A 25216-nucleotide genomic window follows, 5' to 3' on the forward strand; every position below is an offset into this window, starting at 1 on the left:
ATTGCTACAGTATTTTCTTCTGCGTATCTTGGAAGGAGACATCACCATGTGAAAACAGAAAAATGTTTGGTTTTTAATGGCCTGGAAGAGAGCTTGAATAATGAAGTGGAAAATTCTGCTGATGAAAAAAAATTTCAGAGAGGATTAAGGAGGGTTGTGAGGAAGAGCCGGAAGACCCTAAAGAAATGAATGAGCTAGTCATCATCATGACAGGTGAAATTTAACCTAAGTGAGAGCTTAAGATGCTGCACAGTGGATTGAAATAGAAAGCTTCTGAGGTAAACTACATGCTGAGTTTACACTCTGATAAGTCCCAAGTCAAGGCTCTCAAGCAAAGCTATCCGGATGTAATTGTGAACAGCTCAGTGAAACCATCTGTTCACTGCACAGCAGAGCAAGAGTGCATGCATGTGTGGTCCGTGTGTGGGAATAACACAGTGCAGAAAATATACTGCCAGTAAATCAATATTTTACATCCTTGACTTGCATACTAACCTATACTGCTTCCTGATCCTCTCAGCGATGATTAAAACAATTTTTTAAAGGAAAAAACCCTGATGTTGATGAAGTTCATAATTATTACGAATTTGTCCAGCTCCCAACGCTCATCTGTATTACAAAGTTATCATTTCCCCCCAAACATTATTTAATGTCACAGTGTCTGCCAGCCTTTTACATCGTGAATTCTTCTTTGTTTGGGTCTTTTGAATGTTACCCCTGCATAGAGGGACATATGAGCAGGTTGTGCTGAGCACTCCTACAGAATGCTTCTCTCTGATTTATTTTCACCCAGTTGAATTTACTTTCAGTATCAAAGCCTGAAGTGAGTAGAGTTATCTCAGGGAAAAGACAGCTCACACAAACACACCTGCTGTGATTTAAAATCGCATAATTACAGATTTAAAACCCCACAAAAAACATCTTCCTGCTTGTCTGTAACGGTTTTCTTGCCACTGCTCAGTTTCAGGAAAATTCAGGGCTGGTACAACTTGTAGGCCAGCTTTCATTATAGGCACTCATAGGTGTCACCTGAGGCACCAGAATTCAAGACAGGCTGGAAATGCCTCAAGATGGCCACAGCCCCACAATTCTACAATCTTTTCAGTTATAGGTCTTTGTCCTTGATCCACTGACTGAAGGTTCAGGGGAAGGATTGCGATCAGGCGAACCCTGAAATGGGAACACAGCCCTCTGAATGACAACAGAATAACTAAACCCACTGCTCTAAGTCAGCAGTGTAATTTAGAAAAGAAAGTAAGTCAATGTCAAACAGCTCTCAGGAGACCTGCATGTCCAATAGTTCTCCACACTTTTGCACCCCAGTTCACCACTCATCGGCATGCTAGTGTGTGAATGAGGAAGGGAAGCAAGGAACAAGCCTTTCTCCATTCTCCACATGCCCCCTGCCTCTACTCCAGTCACCATCCCTTGCCAAGGAAGGGAAAGAGAAGGGTGTTTTGGGTGTGGAGGTTGGTGTCAAGGCATTTTGGAGATGTAGGTATGGTCATTTTTCTGTGCCTCAGATTGGCTTGGGGAGATGACCATGTTCTTTTGGAGTTAGGGTAGTTTGAGTTGCTTTTTTTTTAAGAACACAGATAATTAAAAAAATTATCCTTAAACATAGAAACACTAACAAGAAACAGCAAGTGGTTCGTGCTTTCTGTCCCCACATAGATTACAGCATCTGAAGAAATTTATGTGTTTTTCCCCCCAGAGAGCCTGAATGCTCTTTTTTAAAAGTTTTGAATCAGAAACAAACAAAGCAGAATAATAGTGTGTACCCCAAATATCCCTCATTTGGAGCCAGCCTCTCAAATGTGATGTAAGTTCTTTTTGCTTCCTAAGTGTTCGGAGGAGAAGGGAACGTGAAATAACAGATCTTTTAACAAATCCATAAGGGGATGTGGAAGAGCTTTAGTTGCATGGGAATGTATGTGCGATATCCCTCACTTGAGCATACTGAACATTAGTGGTTGCCAAATTTTGAAAGATAGGCATTACGTGTTTTGATATACAAAGATGAAAAGTACCAATGCAGCCTAGAAAGCAACACTGTAGATTGTTTTGGACCTGTGCTCTTTAGACTGCAGGCTGTCAGTCTTAAAGAAGAGTGTTCAGCCAGGTTTGGTGTGGACAGGGCCCCCAAGAGGAATGCATTGGCTGGGAAACCGCTAATCTAATTTTCAATCCAGAGTAAGCCAAAATGGAACCCACAGAGAAGTCAAGCGCATTAAGCTATAGTGAACCTCCAAATCCCTTGGTTCTATTCAGTTATGATAATCAACAACAACAAATCACCTTTACTAAAGGAGGGTTATGAGTAGTGCTGCTTGTTGGCTGACGCCCAACACTTTTACAAGCCTGTGAGGTTTTAATAGCTGACAGCATACGTGCAGGAAAGCAGACAACTGGAAGGCATTAAAAGCACTAATGTCTTCATCAAAACAGCAGCAGAAGCTAAGTAAATCACTCACAGCGTCAATTGTTGGTTCACTTAAAATGTATGCAATGTGCTTGCTGGGTCATTTGAGCTGCATGATGTATTAAAGCTCCTGGTGGAAATAATCAAGTTCTTGCTATCTCCGTTTTGGAACACATGATAAAGTGCTAGCTTTTGGAAAAAGAAACTATTACCCAAGCAGAAGCAACACTTCCTTATATTGTCATCATCAGAAGCAAAGTTGGTGTCAAATAATAACTTAAAGGTTGAGCTACGTACGAGGACTCCCTGGCGTGAATTGATTTGGTGCTACTCTTTCTCGGCTGCCCATCTATATACCATATTTTTCGCTCTATAGGACGCACCCGACCATAGGACACACCATGTTTTAGAGGGGAAGAAGAAGAAGAAGAAAATCCTCCCCTTTCTGCTCAGCGCCCCTTCAGCGGAGGGGCAGGAGAAACGGAGCCCCTTCCATTTCTCCTCCCGCTTAGCTGAAGGGGTGCTGCGCCTTAGCTGAAGGGGCACATTCCCTTCAGCAAAAGGAAACCGAAGCCTCCGGAGCATGGTGGGAGCGCTCCCACTGCACTTCAGATGCTTCGTGTTGCTATTGCTGAAGCCAAGGAGCCTGCATTTGCTCCATAAGACGCACACACATTTCCCCTTAATTTTTGGAGGGGAAAATGTGCGTCTTATAGAGCGAAAAATACGGTAATACGGGGGTACAAATACTAAAACTCCCTCACAAACTAAACTGCCTAACAATCATGTAACAAGGCAGTGAATTTTCAAAAAACAAACTGCAACAACATATGAAACCCAAACTAAGCCCCTGGGTCCCAAATCCTTTATCATACAACCCAAATGCAGGCTGAAATAACCCCACATCTTCACTGCTTGTCAAGTACATGGTGCAACAGTGTGGGTTTCAGACTAGAGCTGGGGAGAACCAGATTGGAATCTCCACTCAGTTGTGAAGCTTAGATCATTCATTCTGTCTTAGCCTTACCAACCTCACAAGGCTGTGAAGAGGATGAAGTGCATGCTACCTTGACATTGTTGGAGGAATGGATGGATAAAAATGTAATAAATAAGTATCAAGCCAGACATAACTGGATTCTCTGTAGTATACACACCATGACTGAAAAGGCCCTTATTCCTGCGCTCACCTGTTGCACCTTAAATAGTGGAAGGACACAGAGCAGTGTCTCTGATGTTGCTCTGAGGGCACAGGGCTAGTCTGTATGGGAAGCATGTTTCTGTTAAGTTGTGGGTGAACATATCAGACAACACAGCAATTCTTCAAACAGCTCTTGTTTATTCACAGGCCAGAACAGAACTGAACTGAAGGGTTCAGCCAGCCTGCTTACATATAGAGCTCCACTAGAACGCAACAGTAACCACTTTCTGTAACTATCCAATCACTGAACGTCACTTTCAATCCTTTATTTGCATATGTGGACCTGAGTGAAAACCATCTACAGTATCCCCCTGCTGGCCCAGGGTGAGAACTTCAGTACATAACAGTTTCCTTCCAAACAAACCAGAAATGGAAGCCATGGCTGGTACTTGGCCTATCACAAAGCCATTATGTGGTTTGTTTCCTCCCTTGTGTGCCAACAACAGGAGCAGAGAGAGGAGAAAAGCAGAAGCTTTTGAGCAGCGAACACCAGCATACTGCACATCACATGAAATCCAGGTTTACTGATAATTATGATTTAATGACAATTGAACCAGGAGGTGTAAATCTTCTGTACTGAAGTCGAATGGAAATCCTTGGAAAAAACAAGAGTGACTAGTGGGGTGCCACAGAGTTCTGTCTTGGGCCCGGTCTTATTCAACATCTTTATCAACGACTTGGATGATGGACTCAAGGGCATCCTGATCAAATTTGCAGATGACACCAAACTGGGAGGGGTGGCTAACACCCCAGAGGACAGGATCACACTTCAAAACGACCTTGACAGATTAGAAAACTGGGCCAAAACAAACAAGATGAATTTTAACAGGGAGAAATGTAAAGTATTGCACTTGGGCAAAAAAAATGAGAGGCACAAATACAAGATGGGTGACACCTGGCTTGAGAGCAGTACATGTGAAAAGGATCTAGGAGTCTTGGTTGACCACCAACTTGACATGAGCCAACAGTGTGACGCGGCAGCTAAAAAAGCCAATGCAATTCTGGGCTGCATCAATAGGAGTATAGCATCTAGATCAAGGGAAGTAATAGTGCCACTGTATTCTGCTCTGGTCAGACCTCACCTGGAATACTGTGTCCAGTTCTGGGCACCACAGTTCAAGAAGGACACTGACAAACTGGAACGTGTCCAGAGGAGGGCAACCAAAATGGTCAAAGGCCTGGAAACGATGCCTTATGAGGAACGGCTAAGGGAGCTGGGCATGTTTAGCCTGGAGAAGAGGAGGTTAAGGGGTGATATGATAGCCATGTTCAAATATATAAAAGGATGTCACATAGAGGAGGGAGAAAGGTTGTTTTCTGCTGCTCCAGAGAAGCGGACACGGAGCAATGGATCCAAACTACAAGAAAGAAGATTCCACCTAAACATTAGGAAGAACTTCCTGACAGTAAGAGCTGTTCGACAGTGGAATTTGCTGCCAAGGAGTGTGGTGGAGTCTCCTACTTTGGAGGTCTTTAAGCAGAGGCTTGACAACCATATGTCAGGAGTGCTCTGATGGTGTTTCCTGCTTGGCAGGGGGTTGGACTCGATGGCCCTTGTGGTCTCTTCCAACTCTATGATTCTATGATTCTAACACGGTGATGGAAATCCCTTGTTCCTAAGCTACAAAGCAGCGCCTCTCAACACATGTTAACTTATTTATTTATTTATTGTTAAGAGTTCTATTTATTTATTGTTAGAGCTTTATTTGGTACTTCATGAAGTAAATCAGAAAACAAAGAAATGACATAATAATTGATGGGGGGGGGCGGAGTGGGGGAGAGGCTGTTGGCGAACATAAGATACAAAACAGGTATAGTTCCAATATGCAGCACACACTTTTTATATTTATTTGAAAGGATTCTGTAATACATAAACTGTTGTTGTTATTGTTGTTGTGTTAAAAAGCAGAGAATCAAATCCTTGAAGATAAATTTAATAAAACCAAGAAACCTGATCCAAATACCACATAATAAATTAGTTAGAAGCCACTAGGAAAAATGCCAGCATTCCCATCTCCCTTAGTAATACATTTTAGTTTACCAAGGCAATGATAGCAAAATCAGCCACAATTATGTTAAATATTTATTGCTAAATCCATTAATATGTTCCCTAGATACTGGAGTACTAAGGCACAAGCTTTAGAGGAAAGCGGGCTACCAAAATATAGCTTAGAGCTCCCTCTTCCTTTCCTTGGAAGAATTTCGCTTTTGGCAGCATGGAGGCTTTCGAGGCAAGTATATTTGAAATGACTGCATGGTCATAAACACTGTCAAATCACTGGTGCATTATGAAATTAATTACATGTGCAATACTCACAGTGCCATTTCAAACTGCTCCAGCCACTTTTTTTTCAAATCTTTCGTTTTGCAGTAGAATTCTAGTCCATTTTGGCCTTGTATGTGGATGAGGTAGAAGCCGTAAGACCACTGTTTAAAGCACAAGGCAATGCAAAGGTTATCTATGAAGAATTCATGTGCAGCTGCTTCAGAACTTCTGAAGGCCAAACACTGCCTATTTCCAGTCCAACTACAATGATTAATATATAACAGTAATAGCTAGCATTTACATAAAGCTTTAGTGTGTTTCCAAAGCTTCATACAACATACAACATATATGTGTCTACTCAGTCGTCATACACATTTTAGAGCCACTATGCAGAACAAGGTAATAACATTCAAGTTTCCAGGCGTTATGTTTTTGAGGGGGGGGCCCTCCACCCACATAAAAAGGTCCTTATAAAAAGTAAACAAGACATTTATTTCTGATGGGGGGTTTGTGGATAAATAAACATGGAAGGGAATGCTTTAAACCTCTTAAATACTGCAAAGCTCTACAAATTTCAGCAGAACATCTTACGGATGAAGAAAAAACCTATACTTTTTACCTTTTTGTTCTCTTTGTCTGTGGTGGGGTTATTGGCTATTTTGTATTCCTGAAGATCAATTATTTCCTTCATTTCATAATTATCACCTCGCCGTTTGCATACAATTACAGCCAAGTCAAATAAGAATATATGCCTGTGAACCAGAAAATAAAATATAATCAGATGTCATAAGCTGTCTTTTCCAATATTACCTGAATTCCAACAGCAATTGTCACACATTATAGGTGTGTTATATGTACAGCACATTGATAAATGTCACATATCAATGCATGGCAACTATTACATGCCATTGTCATGCATTAAATCCCATGGTCATATGTCAGCTATCAGGTTCTGCAGGAAATCAAATGGCAAAAACCTTCTAATGTTGCTAAATATACTGATCTTAAATATTGCTATCCAATATCTAAGTCAAATATCTGAATATTGAAAGAATATTACAGATCAAAATTCACAGAGGATAAATTTAAGGTTCAGTCGAAAAGTGTGGGGACCCTATTAATAAAGCATGCTCTCACCACACTAAGGGAGTTTACATTTCATCAGTCTTTCAAGGTACACATGGATGGGGTAGAACAAGTACAGCAACTACTTTAAAGAAGGCAACCCTCAGTAATATGTGCAATATAACTATCCCTGCCTTGAGAAGTGACTTGCTAAGAGAAGGCAGTTATGCAGCTAGAACATTTTTTGCCTAAGGAGCACTGCCTCTGCCTGCAAACAAATGGCACCTTTTGCTTGAAAAACAAAACCTTCAAAAATCAGGACAGTCCTAATATAGTTGAGCTTTATTCAAAATATGGAGGTAAATTAAACCTATTGCTGCACAACAATTTAACATACACAACAGTTCTTCTGCCATATTTCAAGAGCATTTATCTAGTGTAAATGACACACCTTGTTTTGTTTTGTTTTAAAAAAGAGAGCCTCATACTCTGCTCACCTATCCTGCCTTGCCCTTTTGTCCAGAGTTGTTATTCTTATTTCACCATCACCCTGTGGTCGTCCATACAGTAAAAGTGACTGGTTCTGAAAATGTAAGAATAGCATAAATTACTTAAGAGTTCACTGGCAGCATCTTTTCTTCAAGAACCACCTTGGTGCTATGAACTTATCCAAGCTATATTTTTTAAAAAAAAATAATAATTGTCCCCCAAGCTACTCCAAAGATTCTTTTTAGAGTCACTTAAGATTGCAGAGTGGCAGAAATAAGAAAGTAACATTGCCTTTTCCAGTTTCACCAAAGTTTTCCACCACCATAATCTCCATCACCCTGCAAACATGCAAGAAGCTCACTTGGTCCCGTCTGACTTGATTAACGTATATACTTTCAGGTCAACCATCAGACTCCTGCCTTGCCTTTATGTCTCTCTATTGCTGATCTAGGTTATTTACGTCCCTCAGCTTCCATGTTCCTCTTCCTCCTGACAGCCTGCACGCCATCCCCCTCTCCCAACTTCCTTATTTACCTGATTACTGCATCTATGTTCCAGCCCCACTTGCAACATCTTGTCTCTGCCTCTGGGCCTGCCATTCATCCTGCCTCTCTCAGTTGGCCCCAGAACTCCACTCTGACTCCAGTTCCAGCCCTGCCAGGATTTTCACCGTCAGCTCTCTGTGTGCTCAAGCTCAGACTTTGCCTTTGTCCAAGCTCCTACTTTTAAGAATGAAGCAGCAGCAAGATCACCCCGAAAAGGAACAATAAACAACATACAAAGTTTGAAGGGTAACACGAGACAGAGACATACCAAATTCTCAATTGATGACTGAAATTGTTTAATTTCACGGAGGGTTTCATTATCTCGCTTCACTTCATTTACATACTGAGCCAAGTCCTAAAACACAGAAGAGAGATATCTGAGGTGCAACAGCCATGGGCTAAATTGTTACACTTAATTAGATAAATTTACTACTAAGAGACACTTCCCAAGCTACAGTAGAAGCAGTTATTTATTAAAACATTAGCAGGTACAAACTGTACATAAATATAAATTGTGGGACACATCACCCACCCTGCATATCATGTAGACAGTACCATGTGTCAGGTCAATCAAGCTTCCTTGACCAATTTTTCTGTAGTGAGAGAGGAGTGGGAGATGAATACCCTGCTCACACTTCCTTTGTGAGGCAGAGAGAACATAGCAAACCTTTAAGTGTAAACCTCTTTCTACCACAGTGTGAGAACATACAGTATGCTTAAGATAGTCAAAAAAACCAAATAGGGCTCAGAACTAAGAGCTCCAGAAACAATTGAATGATATAGCAATAGCTCATATGCTCACTTCGAAAACTGAACATGAAAGCTTTTTTTCACAAAATCTTCCTGCAGCAACACAGTTAGAATGGCTGCAAGACTGATCTCCCTCCATGAACTGACTCAACAGATAATAATATAAAGCTAGGAATAAAACTAGAGATGTGTAGTCAAACCAATTATGCATGCCATGCACGTAGATGATTTAGGTGAGGTCATAGCTCAACGACAGAGCATCTGCTTCCTATCTAGAAGATATGAGATTCAATCCCAGCATCTGCAAGGAGGGGTGAGAGAGACTTGGTGCCTGAGACTCTGGAGAGGTGTTCGGTTAGTGTAGACTATACTGAGCTAGAACCCATAGTCTGGCTCAGTGTGTAAGTCAGTTTCTTATATAGGTTTGCATTATATTTTGTGCTTTAAATAGGAGAAACAATGTGCAATCAAGCGGGCTGAAGTTAACATGCATTTAACACACAACAAAGCTATAGAGCCTTTTCCTTTCAAACATCAATATTAATTTGTTCTGATGAGCTTGGCTCTGAATTGGGAAAACTCTACATCTGCTTTTGCGTATTAGTGAACATATGAGCTGGTGTGCAGTAATGCAGAAACAACACGTTGCAGGTAGATATATATTTAATTTCTCTCCAGAAAAGACTCTTACAATTTTACGCCAGAGAGAGTTTACATATCCAATCTGTTAGTCACACTTACCTTCATTGCATCCAGTGCCTGTTTCAGATTGTTCTTCTCAGTTTGGTCACTAGTATGTTTTACCAACTCCTGTATAGAAGAATACACAGATATTTCTTGTGATAGCTATCGGCCATTCAAGGCATTTTAAAAAATGCTGAACTGATCAGTATTTAAAAACAGAAGCATTCTGCCTTAGGAAGAAAATGATGGGCTGATCCCATCATTATCTGTAGAAGCCCAGAATATGAGGTATTTTATGTATATGCTATATCTCACATGCTTTTATTCAAGACATGAAGTGAAGACACGGTTTTCACTATTAAAGCCTATATCTGGAATGTTGCCCTCCACATAACAGTACCAAATCTAAGGATCTGAAAAACAGCCTTCTCAGTAACTTTGAGATTAAATTTTCATGTTTTACCCTCAGAGTTTCAGAGGGCAAAATTGCAGAAGCCCATGGGATTAATTTTCATTTCAGATCTTGGGTTAAATTTCATAGAAATTCATCACAATTCCAAGCTAATTTTATCTATTCATGTTTTTTTTCTTGCACATTTATTTAGGCTGCAGACTTATTCAGGCAGACTTACCATAGAATACGAAATAAATGGGTTTCACTGCTGAGGGGGCTTCCAGATGGCCTATTTACTAAGCACTCATCCTGATTTATTTGCAAGGAGATTATATGACAATGACTATTGAATGAGCATTCATTCTTATTTGTCTGTGGAGAGGCTAGATGATCCTGTAACAAGCAAGTGCTATTCCACACTTTCCAGTGTATTTCCTTGTTGCCAAAGGTCTGATCTTTGGGGGAAAGGCTGTTTTGTTGCCCAAGAGCTCCAAATCAGCTTTAATTGCGGCAATGTGAATTCACCAGTATGTGACTGAATCCCACCCAAAAAAGGCAAAAGTCTGGAAGCACCATGAGTAGACATACAGAGGATTGTACTGATACCCCCTCCTCCTATACCCTGTGTGCTTTGTGTAACTGATCTACACTTCCCCATACTTATTTATAAACACTTCAAAATTTGTATGTAACTCCTAAAATCTCACAAGGCAAATTATTCCCTGACTCATCCTCAATAGCCAAGCCTTTTTTACATGTTCAGTTCCCTTTCTCCATTACTGGACTACGTATTCAGGGATTTCATGGAAAGCAGATTCCTTTCAAGAATCCTTTCATTCTCAAGCATCAAGGAAAAGGGCAGAAATTTAGGTGGGCCTTTCTGCCTAAAATTTCCTATCTAGGTTTCAGCCTTAATGGGAATGGCTACAAATACTTCAAGTAGCACTGGAAAGTACTATAACAAGAATTAGGGGGGAAAGTAAATGTTTGGAAGGGGAATTAGACCAGTTTACTGAACTGAGCCCCCATTGCAATCAGTGACTAACTTGTATCATTGGTTTCAGACAATGGAGGACCCTTCTGCAATATACATTTAAAGGAGTATCATAGCACCTTAAGCAGTCATGGCTTCCACAAAGGATCCTAGGGATTGTAGTTTTTTAAAGTGTGCTGAGAGTTCTTAGAAGGCTTCCAATCCTCTCATAAGAACTACAATTCCCAGAGTTCCCTAGGAGGAAGGATTAACTGTTAAACCATGCTGGAAACTCAGTTCACTCAGATGCATTTCAGGAAGCATGATATACACATTGGAAAAGAACACTGCAAAGGGAAGGGGGGGAAATTGCTTCTTGCACAGGTAGAAGTTCTTTTAAAAATGACGTTTTATAAGCATCAGCAAAGCTGGCAGTCTAATGGAGTAATATATTTCCTTGCAACTGAACTAATGAGTCTCCCAGCACAGCTATCAAATGATATTTATAGGACTCTCTAGCCTCATTATAGGACTAACTGCACAGAAGCCACAAGCTCCGTGGGTTATAATGGGAAGCATTCAAAATAACTATTGCTTTATTATAATTCAGTACAGCAAGAAAATAGGCTAGAAAGTGCTTGAGCCTTGTCCAGCTTCAACTTCAAAAAGCAGAGGCACGTATGAAAAGCATCACCTAGCATCAGCTTGGTAGCACTATCTGAATGCACCAGATTATTTTACTATTGTTTTGTTGTATTTTGACTCAAGTTACTGAGAAATCAGTCTTAAATTATTGTCCAACAGGCTTAGGGAATCTTTCTAAATAATGGCACTCTTCTGTGGTTTATTCTCAGTGCTTTACTGCAATTATCATGCGACTTGAAATCCCTAGGGCAAGTTGCCCACCCCTTGACAGGTGCATCATTAATACAACTCTCTGCATGAGTCAGGGCCATCGTGCTGTTCTTGCCAATGAACGCCAGTGACATGGCTCATGGGTGGGAAAACTCACAATGTGAGAACACTGACTAGCTCAGTGCAACAAGCTGCAGCCCTTGGCAAACAGGTGATGAGGCGGGGTGGGGGGGAGGTTAAGATCACACCTGCACATGCAATCTCTCTCTTAAGACCACCACCACCACAACTATTGCATCTCTTTCTCTCACAAGCATGAAAAAGAGAGAGACACAGTCAGTGGTTGTGATCATATTAAAACAGAAACAGAGAATATCTGCAAAGGAATGAAGCCATGCCGGGGGGGGGGGGAGGTTGCCCTGTACTAAATGATACAATGTGTAGCAGGTGAGGCGATTTTCATTTTCCCAGGCTTTAAATATTTACGCCACTCTTTGGATATGTTGTAGTGGCGTCATTACCTGCTGCTTATTTTATTTTGATTTTATTCTGTGACTGGTGTTATTCTCTTTTAGAGTAAGACTTGACGTCTTTCCGCAGGGCCTGCAAGACGGAGCTATTCCGCCAGGCCTTTGGCCAAGGCACAGTCTGACCCCCCTCTCTCCTTCTGTAATCTTCATAGAAGTCTAACCCAATGGTTGTCATTAATTTGATTGTGAATTGATTCCAGAATGTATTTCTCCTGGTATGTCCCACGGAGGATCTTACGGTCTTCAAACAAAAGCATCTTGGAGGTCCCAGGCCACAGAGAGGTTAGGCTGGCCTCAACCAGAGCCAGGGCTTTTTCGGCTGTGGCTCCGATCTGATGGAACACTCTGTCACAATAGACTAGGGCTCTGCAGGACTTGACATCTTTCCGCAGGGCCTGCAAGACAGAGCTGTTCCACCAGGCCTTTGGCCGGGGCACAGCCTGACCCCCTCCTTTGGCAATCCTCACAGAACTCTAGCCCAATGGCTGCCATTAACCTGATTTGAACTGATTTTATAATGGAATGACTGTAGAATGTTGTATCATTTTACTGTTGTTAGCCACTCTGAGCCCTGCTTCGGCTGGGGAGGGCGGAATATAAATATATTATTATTATTATTATTATTATTATTATTATTATTATTATTATTATTATTATTTCTTGTTGCAATGAGAAAAAAACTGAATAAGCTAAGGAGACTGGAAGTGGGGAGAGAACTAGCACTGATCCTGAGAGACAACTATGTTGCATATCAAGGGAATATACAACAACAACAACAGAGGCAAGTACTCCACACCAAAGAGGGTGAGCGTACAGCCACTGGAAAGGAAACAAAAAAACCAACAAAAGAAAGCAGAGTAAATTTCGCAGGGTATTCTGAATGGCACTAGGTGTAGGACTTCTGGCCTACCACTTTGTGCTTTGAATGGAAAACACAATCTGTGGCACTAACATGGCCACAATTCGAACTGGAAAAGTTCCATTAACAGCTGTGCTACTTGGCTTAGAAGGCGACAACCTGAGCTAATGGTTGAGAACTGATAAAAGCAGTGTGAAGTTCATATAATCTAAAGGTGAAGTACCTGAAGCAGAAGATGGTATTTCAGAACTCGCTGCATTGGAACCACAAGAAGATCCCGCAAAGTAAACTTCCCATTATTGGCTCTTTTGGAACATTCCTATTTAAAGAAGCAAAGGGTTCGATATGACTTGGTATAATCAATACAGCAAAGTAACGTCTTTGATTTTCTGAAGCAGGCAGACCAGTTATCCAGACTGGTGGCAACAGGTAGAGTTCTGAGGTTACAGAATTGACTGTATCACATAAGAACATAAGGTCTGCAGGATCAAGCGAATGGGCCCATCTGGTCCAGTAACTTATTCTCACAGCAGCCGGTTGTTTATGGAATTCCAAAGGCAGGACCTGAGTGCAACAGCACTCTCTCACTTGTGATTCCTGGGAACTGGCATTCAGAAGCACACTGGCTCCAACAGTGGAGACAGAACATAGCCATGATGGCTAGTAGGCATTAATAACCTTATCCTCCATGAATTTGTCTCTTCAGACAAGAGGTGATGGGTTGCTTTTTCATACTCTCTTGTATAACAACTTCCCCCATATAAAAATGCATGACAGCAAGAAGTGGGATAGGTTACAACATTGCTACCTGAAATGTGGGGTTTTTTCCCCTCCTATGGGAAAAAAATCAAACATGGCATCCCCCATGGGCAATTCACTCTACCACCTCAGGATCCTACCACAGGCCTAATTCCAATTTTGTAGAAATGAACTCATAAGACACAGATTGAAATATAGGGTTGTGAGTCACTGAAATTAATGGACTAAATTATGTGCATTGACTTCAGTGGGTCACTGTGGGTAGAACGTAGGTGAATACAATCCATACTCTCCATGCTACGATTCGAGATCAAGGTACAGTTTTTTGCTTTTAAGAAGAGCAGTTTCAGTGATACCTCCAGTTTCAATTTAACATCTTCTTTGGTCTTGGAAATGTTATCCAAACAGGATATGGCTGTTTCTACTTGACTGCAGTACTGCCCATAAATAACTAATCTAGATCAAGAGGAAAGAGAACAAGCAATTAATCTTTTTATCAACTCCACCAACTTCAATTTCCACACAAGGCTTTGTCTTCTTACACCCCAACCCTGGAAGGGGCTGCTGTTTTCCAGCTGCATCCCATCATTCTTGTTCTACCATAGACTGCCATCATTGCATACAGATTGGCCTCTTAGGAACGTGTGTGTCAGTCTCTACAGGTGTTCAAAAGTGTAACACCCACTTCAAAGTATGTGCTGTGGTTTAATGCCTACATTTTATTAACTTAAAAATACAGCTGCAAAAACCTTTTGGAACAGAACAAGTCTTATTAGTATTTGTTATGTTAATGGGCAGACTTCAAAGGATTTGATGAATAATACTCTGCAGTGTAGGATTAGCACCAGATTAATTACACCGAGTCCTTTTTTTATAGCAACAGCAGGGCAAGCATACCCATTTACCCGTTTACGTTATATGAGCATTTAAGTCAAGATAATAACATGTTGGCTCAAAGAACCAAGTGGCAACAGTCACAAAGATCAGACAGACTTACTTTGACAGATTTTCATAAGCTATGGAAAGGAAAGCACAATAATTTCAAAACTCCCTTGTGCAATAAGCTATTCTTTTCCATTAACATTTTCTGCATTTAAAAATGGCTTCTTGCCACCACAATAATAATGTTTCAAGTACTTGTGATGTTCAGTTCTCAGTCTTACCATTGCTCTGAATCCTTGTAAGGGAATATAAATGAAAACAAAGCCCTACAAACACAACCTACCTGGGGCTGACCCACTTCAGAATACAAACAGAAAGTGCATGTCATGGGTGAATCAAAAACTCCCCATCTATGGAAAGCTCACATGTCTATCCAAGCCTTTGCCCCAAAATGCTAACGTGCTTTGTGCATGAAGCTGTGTTAATAAAAAAACAAAACAAAACACGGAGCAGCATTCAAAACATGAATTTAATCCCGCTTGCTTTATGAAATGGTGCAAACCTAATAATTCTATGCTTCAAAGGTATCTGAATATGTAGATCAGTAAAAGATCAAGAGAACACAGCATAGAAAATTCTTGAGAGTCAGGATACTCTTCCTGATTAGCATTCACAGGAAGGAAGTGAACAGGCTTGCTGCTCTCCCTAGCCATCTATTCCCTCCCTGGTTCCTGGAAGATGGTAGGATGTGAAGCTACTGAAGGTTAATGTGAAAGAGTGGATGCTAAGGCACACAGAGCCCTGATAAAGTCATGGAATGAATAACAGTGTTTTGCATCAGTCATAGGTTCTTGGTTATTTAAGATCAAGAGAAGAGGATGATGAGGTCAGAATGTCAAAATAGATAACATCTGAGCAGCATGTAGACTATTCATCAATATGTGTATTGCACTTTGAGATAACATGACATTATTTTATGCAAAATAAGGCTGAGAGTTGTGAAAAGAAAACAGCACTGTAACAACATATGAACAGAGAACAGGGAGACTGACACAGTATATACTAAAGAATAATGCTCTCTGAAATTTGGTTTAGCATTCAGCACATTTAAAGCTATATGTTAATGTTACACATACTATCTCTGGTTATAATAAAAAATTAAATACAGTTTCTCTAAAAGCACACTACACAAAACAAGAGTAGATTTCTAATGTATAAAGGAATATGAATAGCTTATGTTAAAGTTATCGACATTGTGCATTTTAAAAACTCAGTAATTACCTTTCCTTGTAGCTTATAAAAATTTGATACAGGTTCTGGTCACTTTTGTTTACGATGGATTCATGAATATCCTGTGTTAAACTTCTGTGGATTTTCACCAAATCCTACAACAAAAACATCCTATAAAACTTCTACAATTATGTTTGATACTGCCATGTAAAGCCACTGTTTTCACGTATACAGTAAAATTATACAATAAAATAATTCATAGATTGATTCATCCGAGACACCTTATAATTGAATTATATCTTTTGAATGAAAAAGATGGCACAATAAAGATATATTGAATATACATAGTTATATATCTACTCATTAAACTTAAAACTGCAAATGTTTAAGAAATGTAAAACACCTTCCCCTCTATGTTGGAGACATAGAATTTGTCTCAGTTCTATGGTAAAATTATAACATTTTAAGGCAAGTAAACATGTTGGGCCTGGTGCAGACCTGGGTTTAAGACTGCAGGCTACAAAAACTCTTCCCCACCCATCCCCATCCCCAAGCACCCCCCATTTAAGTCCATTGTTGAATGAGACTAAATTTTATTACAGTTAAAATGAACCCAGGAAAAATCTAAGCTTCATTTCCCTAACTAAAGCCGGTTTCTTAAAACAGATTTTAATGAAAGATCCAGGTGCAAAGGATGCGATGTATTTGCACATGAAAAGGGGAAGGGAAGCCAAGCAATCACCTAGCCCAGTCTAATCACTGGTTGGCATTATACCTGCTCCAGGTTTTAGAGATAAAAGAATTAAAGATTCACATCCCACTACTTCAACAAAAAAATCATTTGGCACATTACACCGGACAGCTGAATAGCATCATACTGACAAGCTAATTGAAATCTTAATGTCTTGCTCAAGAAACAGAAGGTGCTGAGACAAGCAGAGTGGAAAAGCAATAAACATTTCTATTTACAGAGTTTGTAGATTTTCCACATTTCCAAGTGTTCTCATAAATTTACAGGTATATATTCGCAAAGCTCTGCAAGGCTGAAATAAGAGCCATCTAAAATAACCCCTCATCTTTCAAGAATTTACAGTCAAGTGCTCTTGTGGCCAGAGACATATTAGGGATGCAAAAGATGTAAAGGACCCCTGGACAGTTAAGTCCAGTCAAAGGCAACCATGGGGTTGCGGTGCTCATCTTGCTTTCAGGCTGAGGGAGCTGGCATTTGTCCACAGACAGCTTTCTGGGTCATGTGGCCAGCATGACTAAACTGCTTCTGGTGCAATAGAACACCATCACAGAAGCCAGAGTGCATGGAAACGTCGTTTACCTTCCCGCCGCAGAGGTACCTATTTATCTACTCGCATCGGCGTGCTTTCAAACTGCTAGGTTGACAGGAGCTGGGACAGAGCAACGGGAGCTCACCCTGTCACGGGGATTTGACCCGCCGACCAGCAAGCCCAGCCCAAGAGGTTTAGACTACAGCACCACCCGTGTCCTTGGACAGACAAAACAGGTGCACTATGCAGGACCAGATCTCTCTTCATAGCTGTGGACTACCAAACATCATGAGGAACATCAGCTACCCTGCCCTCTGCCCGCTGCTGTGAGAAACATCATGGAAAGGGTATTTCTAGGACTAGGGTGAAACTGTAAAGCCCCCTTGATTTTTTTGGTTATTGGATGCTAGATGTTGCTAATGGCTCCTATGTTATTAGGACATTCTTTTTGCACTGCTAGGTTTTGAAATGTCTTGTTTTCTTTGTTGTAAGCCACTTTGAGCGTGATTTTTTTTTGGCATGGAAAAGTGGCATACAAATAAAATGAATGAATGAGGCAGGTGATGATCACAGAGCTGCTCTGAATTATCTTTACACACACTTCACACACCAAGCAGTTGAGTTTACAGTACCCCAAGTACACCGGCTCCTCATGTCATGCATTTATAGTTGCCTAGATCAGTGTTCAACTTTGGGTCTCCAGGTGTGACTGGACTACAACTCCCAACATTGAGCTAAACTGGCAGTGGATCCTTGACCATTGAGCTAAACTGGCAGTGGATCACGGATGTTGTATCTATCCACATCTGGGGACCCAAGGTGGTGCCCACCTTTCTGTATGTTGTTACCTAAACCCATCTACCTATTAAACCAGGAAACCAGAAGGAAGCCTCTTTGTATATCACATCTATCTCTACCCTAACAGTATTCTCAAATAGTATCTTGTAGACTTCCACATAACTGAGGACAACAAACAAAACATCCCAAGGCATTACATACGGGAATGTTGATGAATACTGTCTCAAACTCTGAAGTGGTCAGAAACCTTTTCAGGGGAACCATAAAAAACTGTAAGAGAAATGAACACATACTGCATTAACATATTTTGCCACCCACTAACAAAGGACATTTCTGAATATGTGATTCCTATTCAGAGAGGGCAAGGGTAACAATGACCCCCACACTCTGTATTTTAGATGTATATATCTTGTGACTGCCTTTATTAGCTTTGCATACCCTACGTGATAATGGGTATAAACCAGTGCTGCCCAAACTTCTGGTAGCCAAGGGAAACTCCCCCCCCCCCTTAATTAAATTTGGAGGCACATTTCATTCCACAAGATGAAAGGGCTAACCACTGATCACAAGTGACCTCTTTATTTACAGTGTTTGCGATTGTTTAAGATAAAAACTATTGGGGGAAGAAATTACTTTTGCCATTTTTATGGAAGTTTATTATTTGTTTACAAATAGTTGCCTTGGTTGATTGCATGCTGCACTGGGCCAAGCTCCCGGCACCTCACCCCTCACCTCCCTCTCTCTCTCTCTCTCTCTCTCTCTCTCTCTCTCTCTCTCTCTCTCAGTATGTGCCAGCAGCCCACTGTGTTGGGAAGCTGGGAGAGTAATGGTGGTCCACCCAGACTGCCTCACCAGCCACACCCTTTCTCTGCACTCCCCAGCTGGAATGGTGCTCCTGATTGTTTTGCCAGGTCACTTTACCTTTTCAATGGATTCCAATGTTTCTGTGTATTTCTCTTCGGTTTGTTTTATTTCAGAAAGGCAACAGCTTCTTATGTCGTTTTCAGGACATTTCTGCCAAGTCAACAAGAAGTTATTTGTAGACGTGAAACATGTTGATTTCAGGACACTTTCCTATTACAACATATTGCTTTGACAGCTGTCAGAGTTTATTGATCAGTTGGCAACAAAATGTTTTCAGATTTATTATTTGGGCTGAAGGACATATGTGCTGAGCTAGCTTAGTTGGTAGAATTTCAGGGTTGTGGGTTTGAGCCCCCAAAGGTTCCTGCATTGCAGGGGGTTGAACTACACATTCCTTGTGGTCCCTTTCCAACTCTACAATTCTATTATTTCACATGGGTTGTTGGCCAGCCTCCCCCAACCTCATGCCTTGGACTAGAACTCCCCATCAGCCCCAGCCATCGTAGCCAATGGCTGGTGGAAGTGGCAGACTCAAAAAAACTCTTGCAACAAATAATTTCCCAATTTCTGGACTTCTTTCTTCCACCAAGCCTCTGCATGAAAGGGCTTGGGGTTCAACGTGTCTCCAGACATTACAAACTTTGAATTTCTTGACATTCTTACTCTTACATGTATGAGAATTTGAAGCTAGCTCTTCCAATTTTTTTTGTTTTTAATCCCCATTTTCATTTTATTTTTTTAAATAAAAGATCAGAAGAGATAGCTTCAAAGTCTCATACACTGATGAGAGTTGGGGTCCAAAACACCAAAGAGCACCAACATGTGAAAGACTGCAGTAGGCAGAGAATAGAAATATGCCACAGTAGGTGCAGCTAGACAAATGGGGCAGCCCACAGAGCTGGGGTCCTCTTGCCATATATATTTCCCACAAGATCCCAAAACTACAAGAAGACAACAGTGTAGTCTTAGCAGAAAGAATATTCAAAATAAGAATGTCAAATATTTATTCATATTGATCTGCTTTGATTTACCCCTCTGTTTTATCAAACAATAAAGCAACCAGACACTGCGATCATCATCTGAGGCCCTTCTTCATGTGCCTCCTCCACGAGAAGTCTGGAGGGTGGCAACACAAGAATGGGCCTTTTCTGCAGTGACTCACCACTGGTGGAATGCTCTCCCTAGAGAGGCTTGCCTTGCACCTTCATTACATAGCTCTAGGCACCAGGCAAAACATTCCTCTTCTCCCTGGCTAATTAAACAATCTACAGCCTTTTAAGTGGTGATGGGGGTTATTGTTTTTGTTTGTTACTGTGCTATGTATTTTTGAGTTTCTATATTGTAAACTGCTCTGTGAATCCTCGGATGAAGGGTGGTATAGAAAAATTAATAAATAAACAAAGAGTTGAACCCTACTGGCTGGTGTGCTGCTTCAGCTTTCATCAGGTCTTCATAGACTTCGCCACCTTCGTCGTCCCCATAAACACAATCATAAAGGTCTTCATCTTCATCTACACCACTTTCACTAGAACACAAAGCGGGAGGAGAAAAGACAACATAATTAAGAACGTTAACAATAGAATTTGAAGAACATTTGGGCCTTTTAAAATTATAGGCACAATCGGATGTAGAACAAGTCTTAACCCTTTTGAAAGGTTCTAATATTTCTGGTTTTGAATTATGGTGCTGGAGGAATTATGGTGCTGGAGGAGACTCTTGAGAGTCCCATGGACTGCAAGAAGATCAAACCTATCCATTCTTAAGGAAATCAGCCCTGAGTGCTCACTGGAAGGACAGATTGTGAAGCTGAAGCTTCAATACTTTGGCCACCTCATGAGAAGAGAAGACTCCCTGGAAAAAACCCTGATGTTGGGAAAGATTGAGGGCACAAGGAGAAGGGGACGACAGAGGATGAGATGGTTGGACAGTGTTCTCGAAGCTATGAACATGAGTTTGACCAAACTGAGAGAGGCAGTGGAAGACAGGATTGCCTGGCGTGCTCTGGTCAACGGGGTCATGAAGAGTTGGACACGAGTAAACGACTAAACAACAACAACATTTCTGGAGGACGACAAGGAGGGTAGAGCAACATAACCTGGCATAATGTTGTTCTGCCCTCCTTGTCCTCCTCTGGAAATATCAAAATCTTCCACTTCCATTGAGATCAGGGGTGGCTAACCTTTTTTGGGTCAAAGGGACCTCTGATCCAGCTTCCAAATGCCACATGTCAAAATGGACATGGCCAAATTGTTAAAAACCTGGTATGGTTGTGGGTTTTTTTGTTTTTGCTTTTAATGTCACATTTTGGTCCTGACGGGGTCACCAGAAACTTTTGCCATCACAATGGGGGGCCCTGCAGGAATGATTGGAAGGAAATTCAATTAAATGGATAAATTTAGGGGTGACAAAATAAACTCTTGGCAGCACGGTACCTATGGGAGCAGTCAATAAATATAATATATATATATATATATATATATATATATATATATGCAGGTTTTGGTGTCTTCGGGTGTCTTCCCGTGTAAGAGTTGGGGTGTCTAGGCGACGTTTCGACGAGGTCTCACTCGTCATCTTCAGGCTGGTGCTTTCGGCTTCTTGTTACTAGAACAGAGCAGGATCTCAGTGTTTGAGTTCCTATAAATACTGTTGAGGGGGTGTGGTGTATAGCCTCCAACGTTCTGGGCAGAGAGGAAGTTCCCAGGTTAGTGTGCCTTTTCTTCTTTTGTTCCTTAATTACTTGAGGGATATCTTGAGTGATTTCTTGAGTGATATTCTGAGTACCACTTAGGAGGGTCATTAGGTGTGGATTAGTTGCTAAAGCTTTCGTGTCTTGACCTCCTGAGCTTGTGAAGAGTTTTTCTGAGAAGATGGCTGTACTGCACTTAGTTGTGCTCTGGCTTGGCTTCGTGTATAGGGGCGAGCTGTGGTTTTGTGCCCTGTTCCAGCCAGATCTGTGTAGGGATTGCAGGGGGGTGCAGCATCCGGAGGTGCCACTATGGTTTGGCTACTGGATGGTGTCTGTAATTTATCTGTGGAGAGGGTCTGGGTTTGGGTCTGGTGTGGTTGATTGGAGATGGCGTTCTGTGTGCCTCTGGTTCTGGTGTCGGTTTTTGTGGGGAGGGCTAATTTCCAGATGTCTGGCAGGCGGGACGTGTCGTCACGCTTGTTCATGTTGTGAGGGTGTTTCTCTATCTCGATGGCTTCCATGATTATTCTCTTGTGGTGATGTTCCATGTTAAAGAGCAATTTGGAATCTGTAAAATTAATTTCGTGTCCTGTTTCTTTCATGTGTTGGTAAAGAGAGGAAGTTTTTTCTTCTTTTTTGACGGCATTCTTGTGTTCTGCGATACGTGCATTTATTCGTCTGTTTGTTTGTCCAATGTACGTGGCTGGGCAGACTTTGCAGGGTATTTCATAGACCCCTTGGTTTTCTAACTGGATTTTATCTTTTGGGTTTCTGAGGATATTAGCTATTTTTTGGTTGGTGCAAAAGGCTGTTTTGATATTGTGTTTATGGAGGATTTTGCTAATTTTATCTGTAGTGCCCTTGATATAAGGAAGGAGGGCCATGCCATTGTTTTCTTCTGTGTCTTGGTTTTTGGGGGGTGTTTCTTTTTGGATTAGCTTCGTAACCCTGTTTTGTTGGTATCCGTTGGCGATTAACACATTTGAGAGATTCTGTAACTCAGTTGTCAAGTGGTCTTTGTCAGCCAGGCGTTTGGTTCTGGAGATGAGAGTCTTGGCTACGGAGTTTATTTGTGCAGGGTGGTGGTGTGATTGTGCATGTAAGTAGCGGTTGGTGTGTGTTTTTTTCCGGTAGATAGTGTGTCCTAGGGAGCCATCAGGTTTTTTGTAGATTATGACGTCAAGGAAGGGAAGTTGGTTGTTGGCTTCTATTTCCATAGTGAATTGTATTTTGGGGTGTAGGCTGTTGAGATGTGTGAGGAAGCTATCTAGTTTTTCCTTCCCGTGTGGCCAAATTACAAAGGTGTCGTCAACATATCTGAGCCAAAGTTTGGGTTTGTGTTCTGACTTGTCTAAAGCATTGGTTTCAAAGTGTTCCATGTACAGATTTGCGATGACCGGTGAGAGGGGTGATCCCATAGGTGCTCCTTCTATCTGTTTGTATATTTGTCCATTGTGGATGAAGTACGTGTTGGTTAGGCAGTGGTTGGTCAGGTCCAGGATGTATTCGGGGGGATTGTATTTGTTTTGAATGGCTGTCAAGGCTTCATTAATGTTTCAACTTTGCAGTCGCCCCGAGACGCATCCCCACGGAAAACATCATATGCGGAGTCGAAGCTAGCCTAACCAAAATCAACCCAGATGAAGCCAATAAAATCAGACTTGAAGTCACCAACATCCTCTGCTCCAGCAAACCACCCAGAAGCAATTTACACAAAGAAGAACAGAAAGCACTCACCAACCTGAGGAAAGACAACAACATAATCATTCTCCCAGCAGACAAAGGTAATGCCACTGTTGTGATGAACACATCGGACTACCAAGCGAAACTATCAAATCTACTCCAAGACCCTACCTACCAACCTATAAAAACAGATCCCACCACCTATCTGGAAAAAACCACCAAATCCAAAATAAAAGCCTCTCCTATCAGTGAAGAAATCCAGCTAAGAATCATCCCCAGAGAAAAATCATCCAGATGCCCCAAACTCTACGGTCTCCCCAAGATACACAAAGAAGGAACACCACTCAGACCAATAGTCAGCTCCATAGGCTCACCTCTACAAAATCTCGCTAAATTTCTCGCTAAGCAACTTCAGCCCTATGCAGAATCTAACGCTTCACACGTTACAAACTCCTTCCAGTTCATAGAAACAATAAAGAAGCAAAACCTACATCCCGATGACCTACTTGTGAGCTTCGATGTTGTATCTCTCTTCACACAAGTGCCCATTAATGAAGCCTTGACAGCCATTCAAAACAAATACAATCCCCCCGAATACATCCTGGACCTGACCAACCACTGCCTAACCAACACGTACTTCATCCACAATGGACAAAGATACAAACAGATAGAAGGAGCACCTATGGGATCACCCCTCTCACCGGTCATCGCAAATCTGTACATGGAACACTTTGAAACCAATGCTTTAGACAAGTCAGAACACAAACCCAAACTTTGGCTCAGATATGTTGACGACACCTTTGTAATTAACAAGAAGCCGAAAGCACCAGCCTGAAGATGACGAGTGAGACCTCGTCGAAACGTCGCCTAGACACCCCAACTCTTACACGGGAAGACACCCGAAGACACCAAAACCTGCATTCCTGTACCCGTGAAAATCTACGAAAGCAAATATCTCACCTCTACGGGGAGGAAACCTTCCAGCTGACAAGAACCTACGAGAAACTAGAAATCCGAAGAGCCACCATCTTATGTGATCTCTTGTTCCTACGCAACTGCCGAGACAACAACTTAATTCCCACATGCTTCCAACTTAAATTCCACTCTAAAACCCCAGCTACCGAAAGGATCCTGAAACGAACTGAACTATCCCTAATCAGAAACGAACTACATAAGAAAAGATACCTACTAAACCAAACCAACAAAGATCTGCTCACTCTTCACCTCAAACTCTGTAACAAAATCCACCCTGCACTCTGGGACAAATGCAAACAACTAGCCGTTTGGAGAGCTGAAACAGAGTCCTCACATAAGACAGACACACACACCAACAAACTCCACAAACTAGAGAAACGCCAGAAGCCCAGCCACCCTCCACAACAACCCATGAAACAAACAGTACATAACATATCAGACAGGATCCTCACCTCAACTGAAACCAAAGTACTCTCCAAAGGTTTCAACTTTGCAGTCGCCCCGAGACGCATCCCCACGGAAAACATCATATGCGGAGTCGAAGCTAGCCTAACCAAAATCAACCCAGATGAAGCCAATAAAATCAGACTTGAAGTCACCAACATCCTCTGCTCCAGCAAACCACCCAGAAGCAATTTACACAAAGAAGAACAGAAAGCACTCACCAACCTGAGGAAAGACAACAACATAATCATTCTCCCAGCAGACAAAGGTAATGCCACTGTTGTGATGAACACATCGGACTACCAAGCGAAACTATCAAATCTACTCCAAGACCCTACCTACCAACCTATAAAAACAGATCCCACCACCTATCTGGAAAAAACCACCAAATCCAAAATAAAAGCCTCTCCTATCAGTGAAGAAATCCAGCTAAGAATCATCCCCAGAGAAAAATCATCCAGATGCCCCAAACTCTACGGTCTCCCCAAGATACACAAAGAAGGAACACCACTCAGACCAATAGTCAGCTCCATAGGCTCACCTCTACAAAATCTCGCTAAATTTCTCGCTAAGCAACTTCAG

General features: G+C 41.5%; 1 protein-coding gene across 2 annotated transcripts in view; it reads right to left on the reverse strand.

The window, feature by feature from the left end:
• The window catches only part of VAV3 (vav guanine nucleotide exchange factor 3), a 193820-nt gene that overhangs the window by 97125 nt on the left and 71479 nt on the right, over positions 1-25216 (reverse strand). For both annotated transcript variants that reach the window (XM_081195080.1, XM_081195081.1), the window contains exons 5-15: positions 20260-20368; positions 18901-18993; positions 18181-18249; positions 15953-16056; positions 14146-14245; positions 13254-13349; positions 9477-9545; positions 8254-8340; positions 7449-7534; positions 6506-6638; positions 5938-6047 (exon numbers count right to left, since the gene is read on the reverse strand). In XM_081195080.1, the coding sequence (XP_081051206.1) occupies positions 5938-6047; positions 6506-6638; positions 7449-7534; positions 8254-8340; positions 9477-9545; positions 13254-13349; positions 14146-14245; positions 15953-16056; positions 18181-18249; positions 18901-18993; positions 20260-20368 (1056 nt within the window). The remainder of the gene's footprint in view (positions 1-5937; positions 6048-6505; positions 6639-7448; positions 7535-8253; positions 8341-9476; positions 9546-13253; positions 13350-14145; positions 14246-15952; positions 16057-18180; positions 18250-18900; positions 18994-20259; positions 20369-25216) is intronic.

Source organism: Podarcis bocagei, assembly GCF_964188305.1.
Source record: "Podarcis bocagei genome assembly, chromosome: 5".
In the NCBI taxonomy this organism is placed as follows: Eukaryota; Metazoa; Chordata; class Lepidosauria; order Squamata; family Lacertidae; genus Podarcis; species Podarcis bocagei.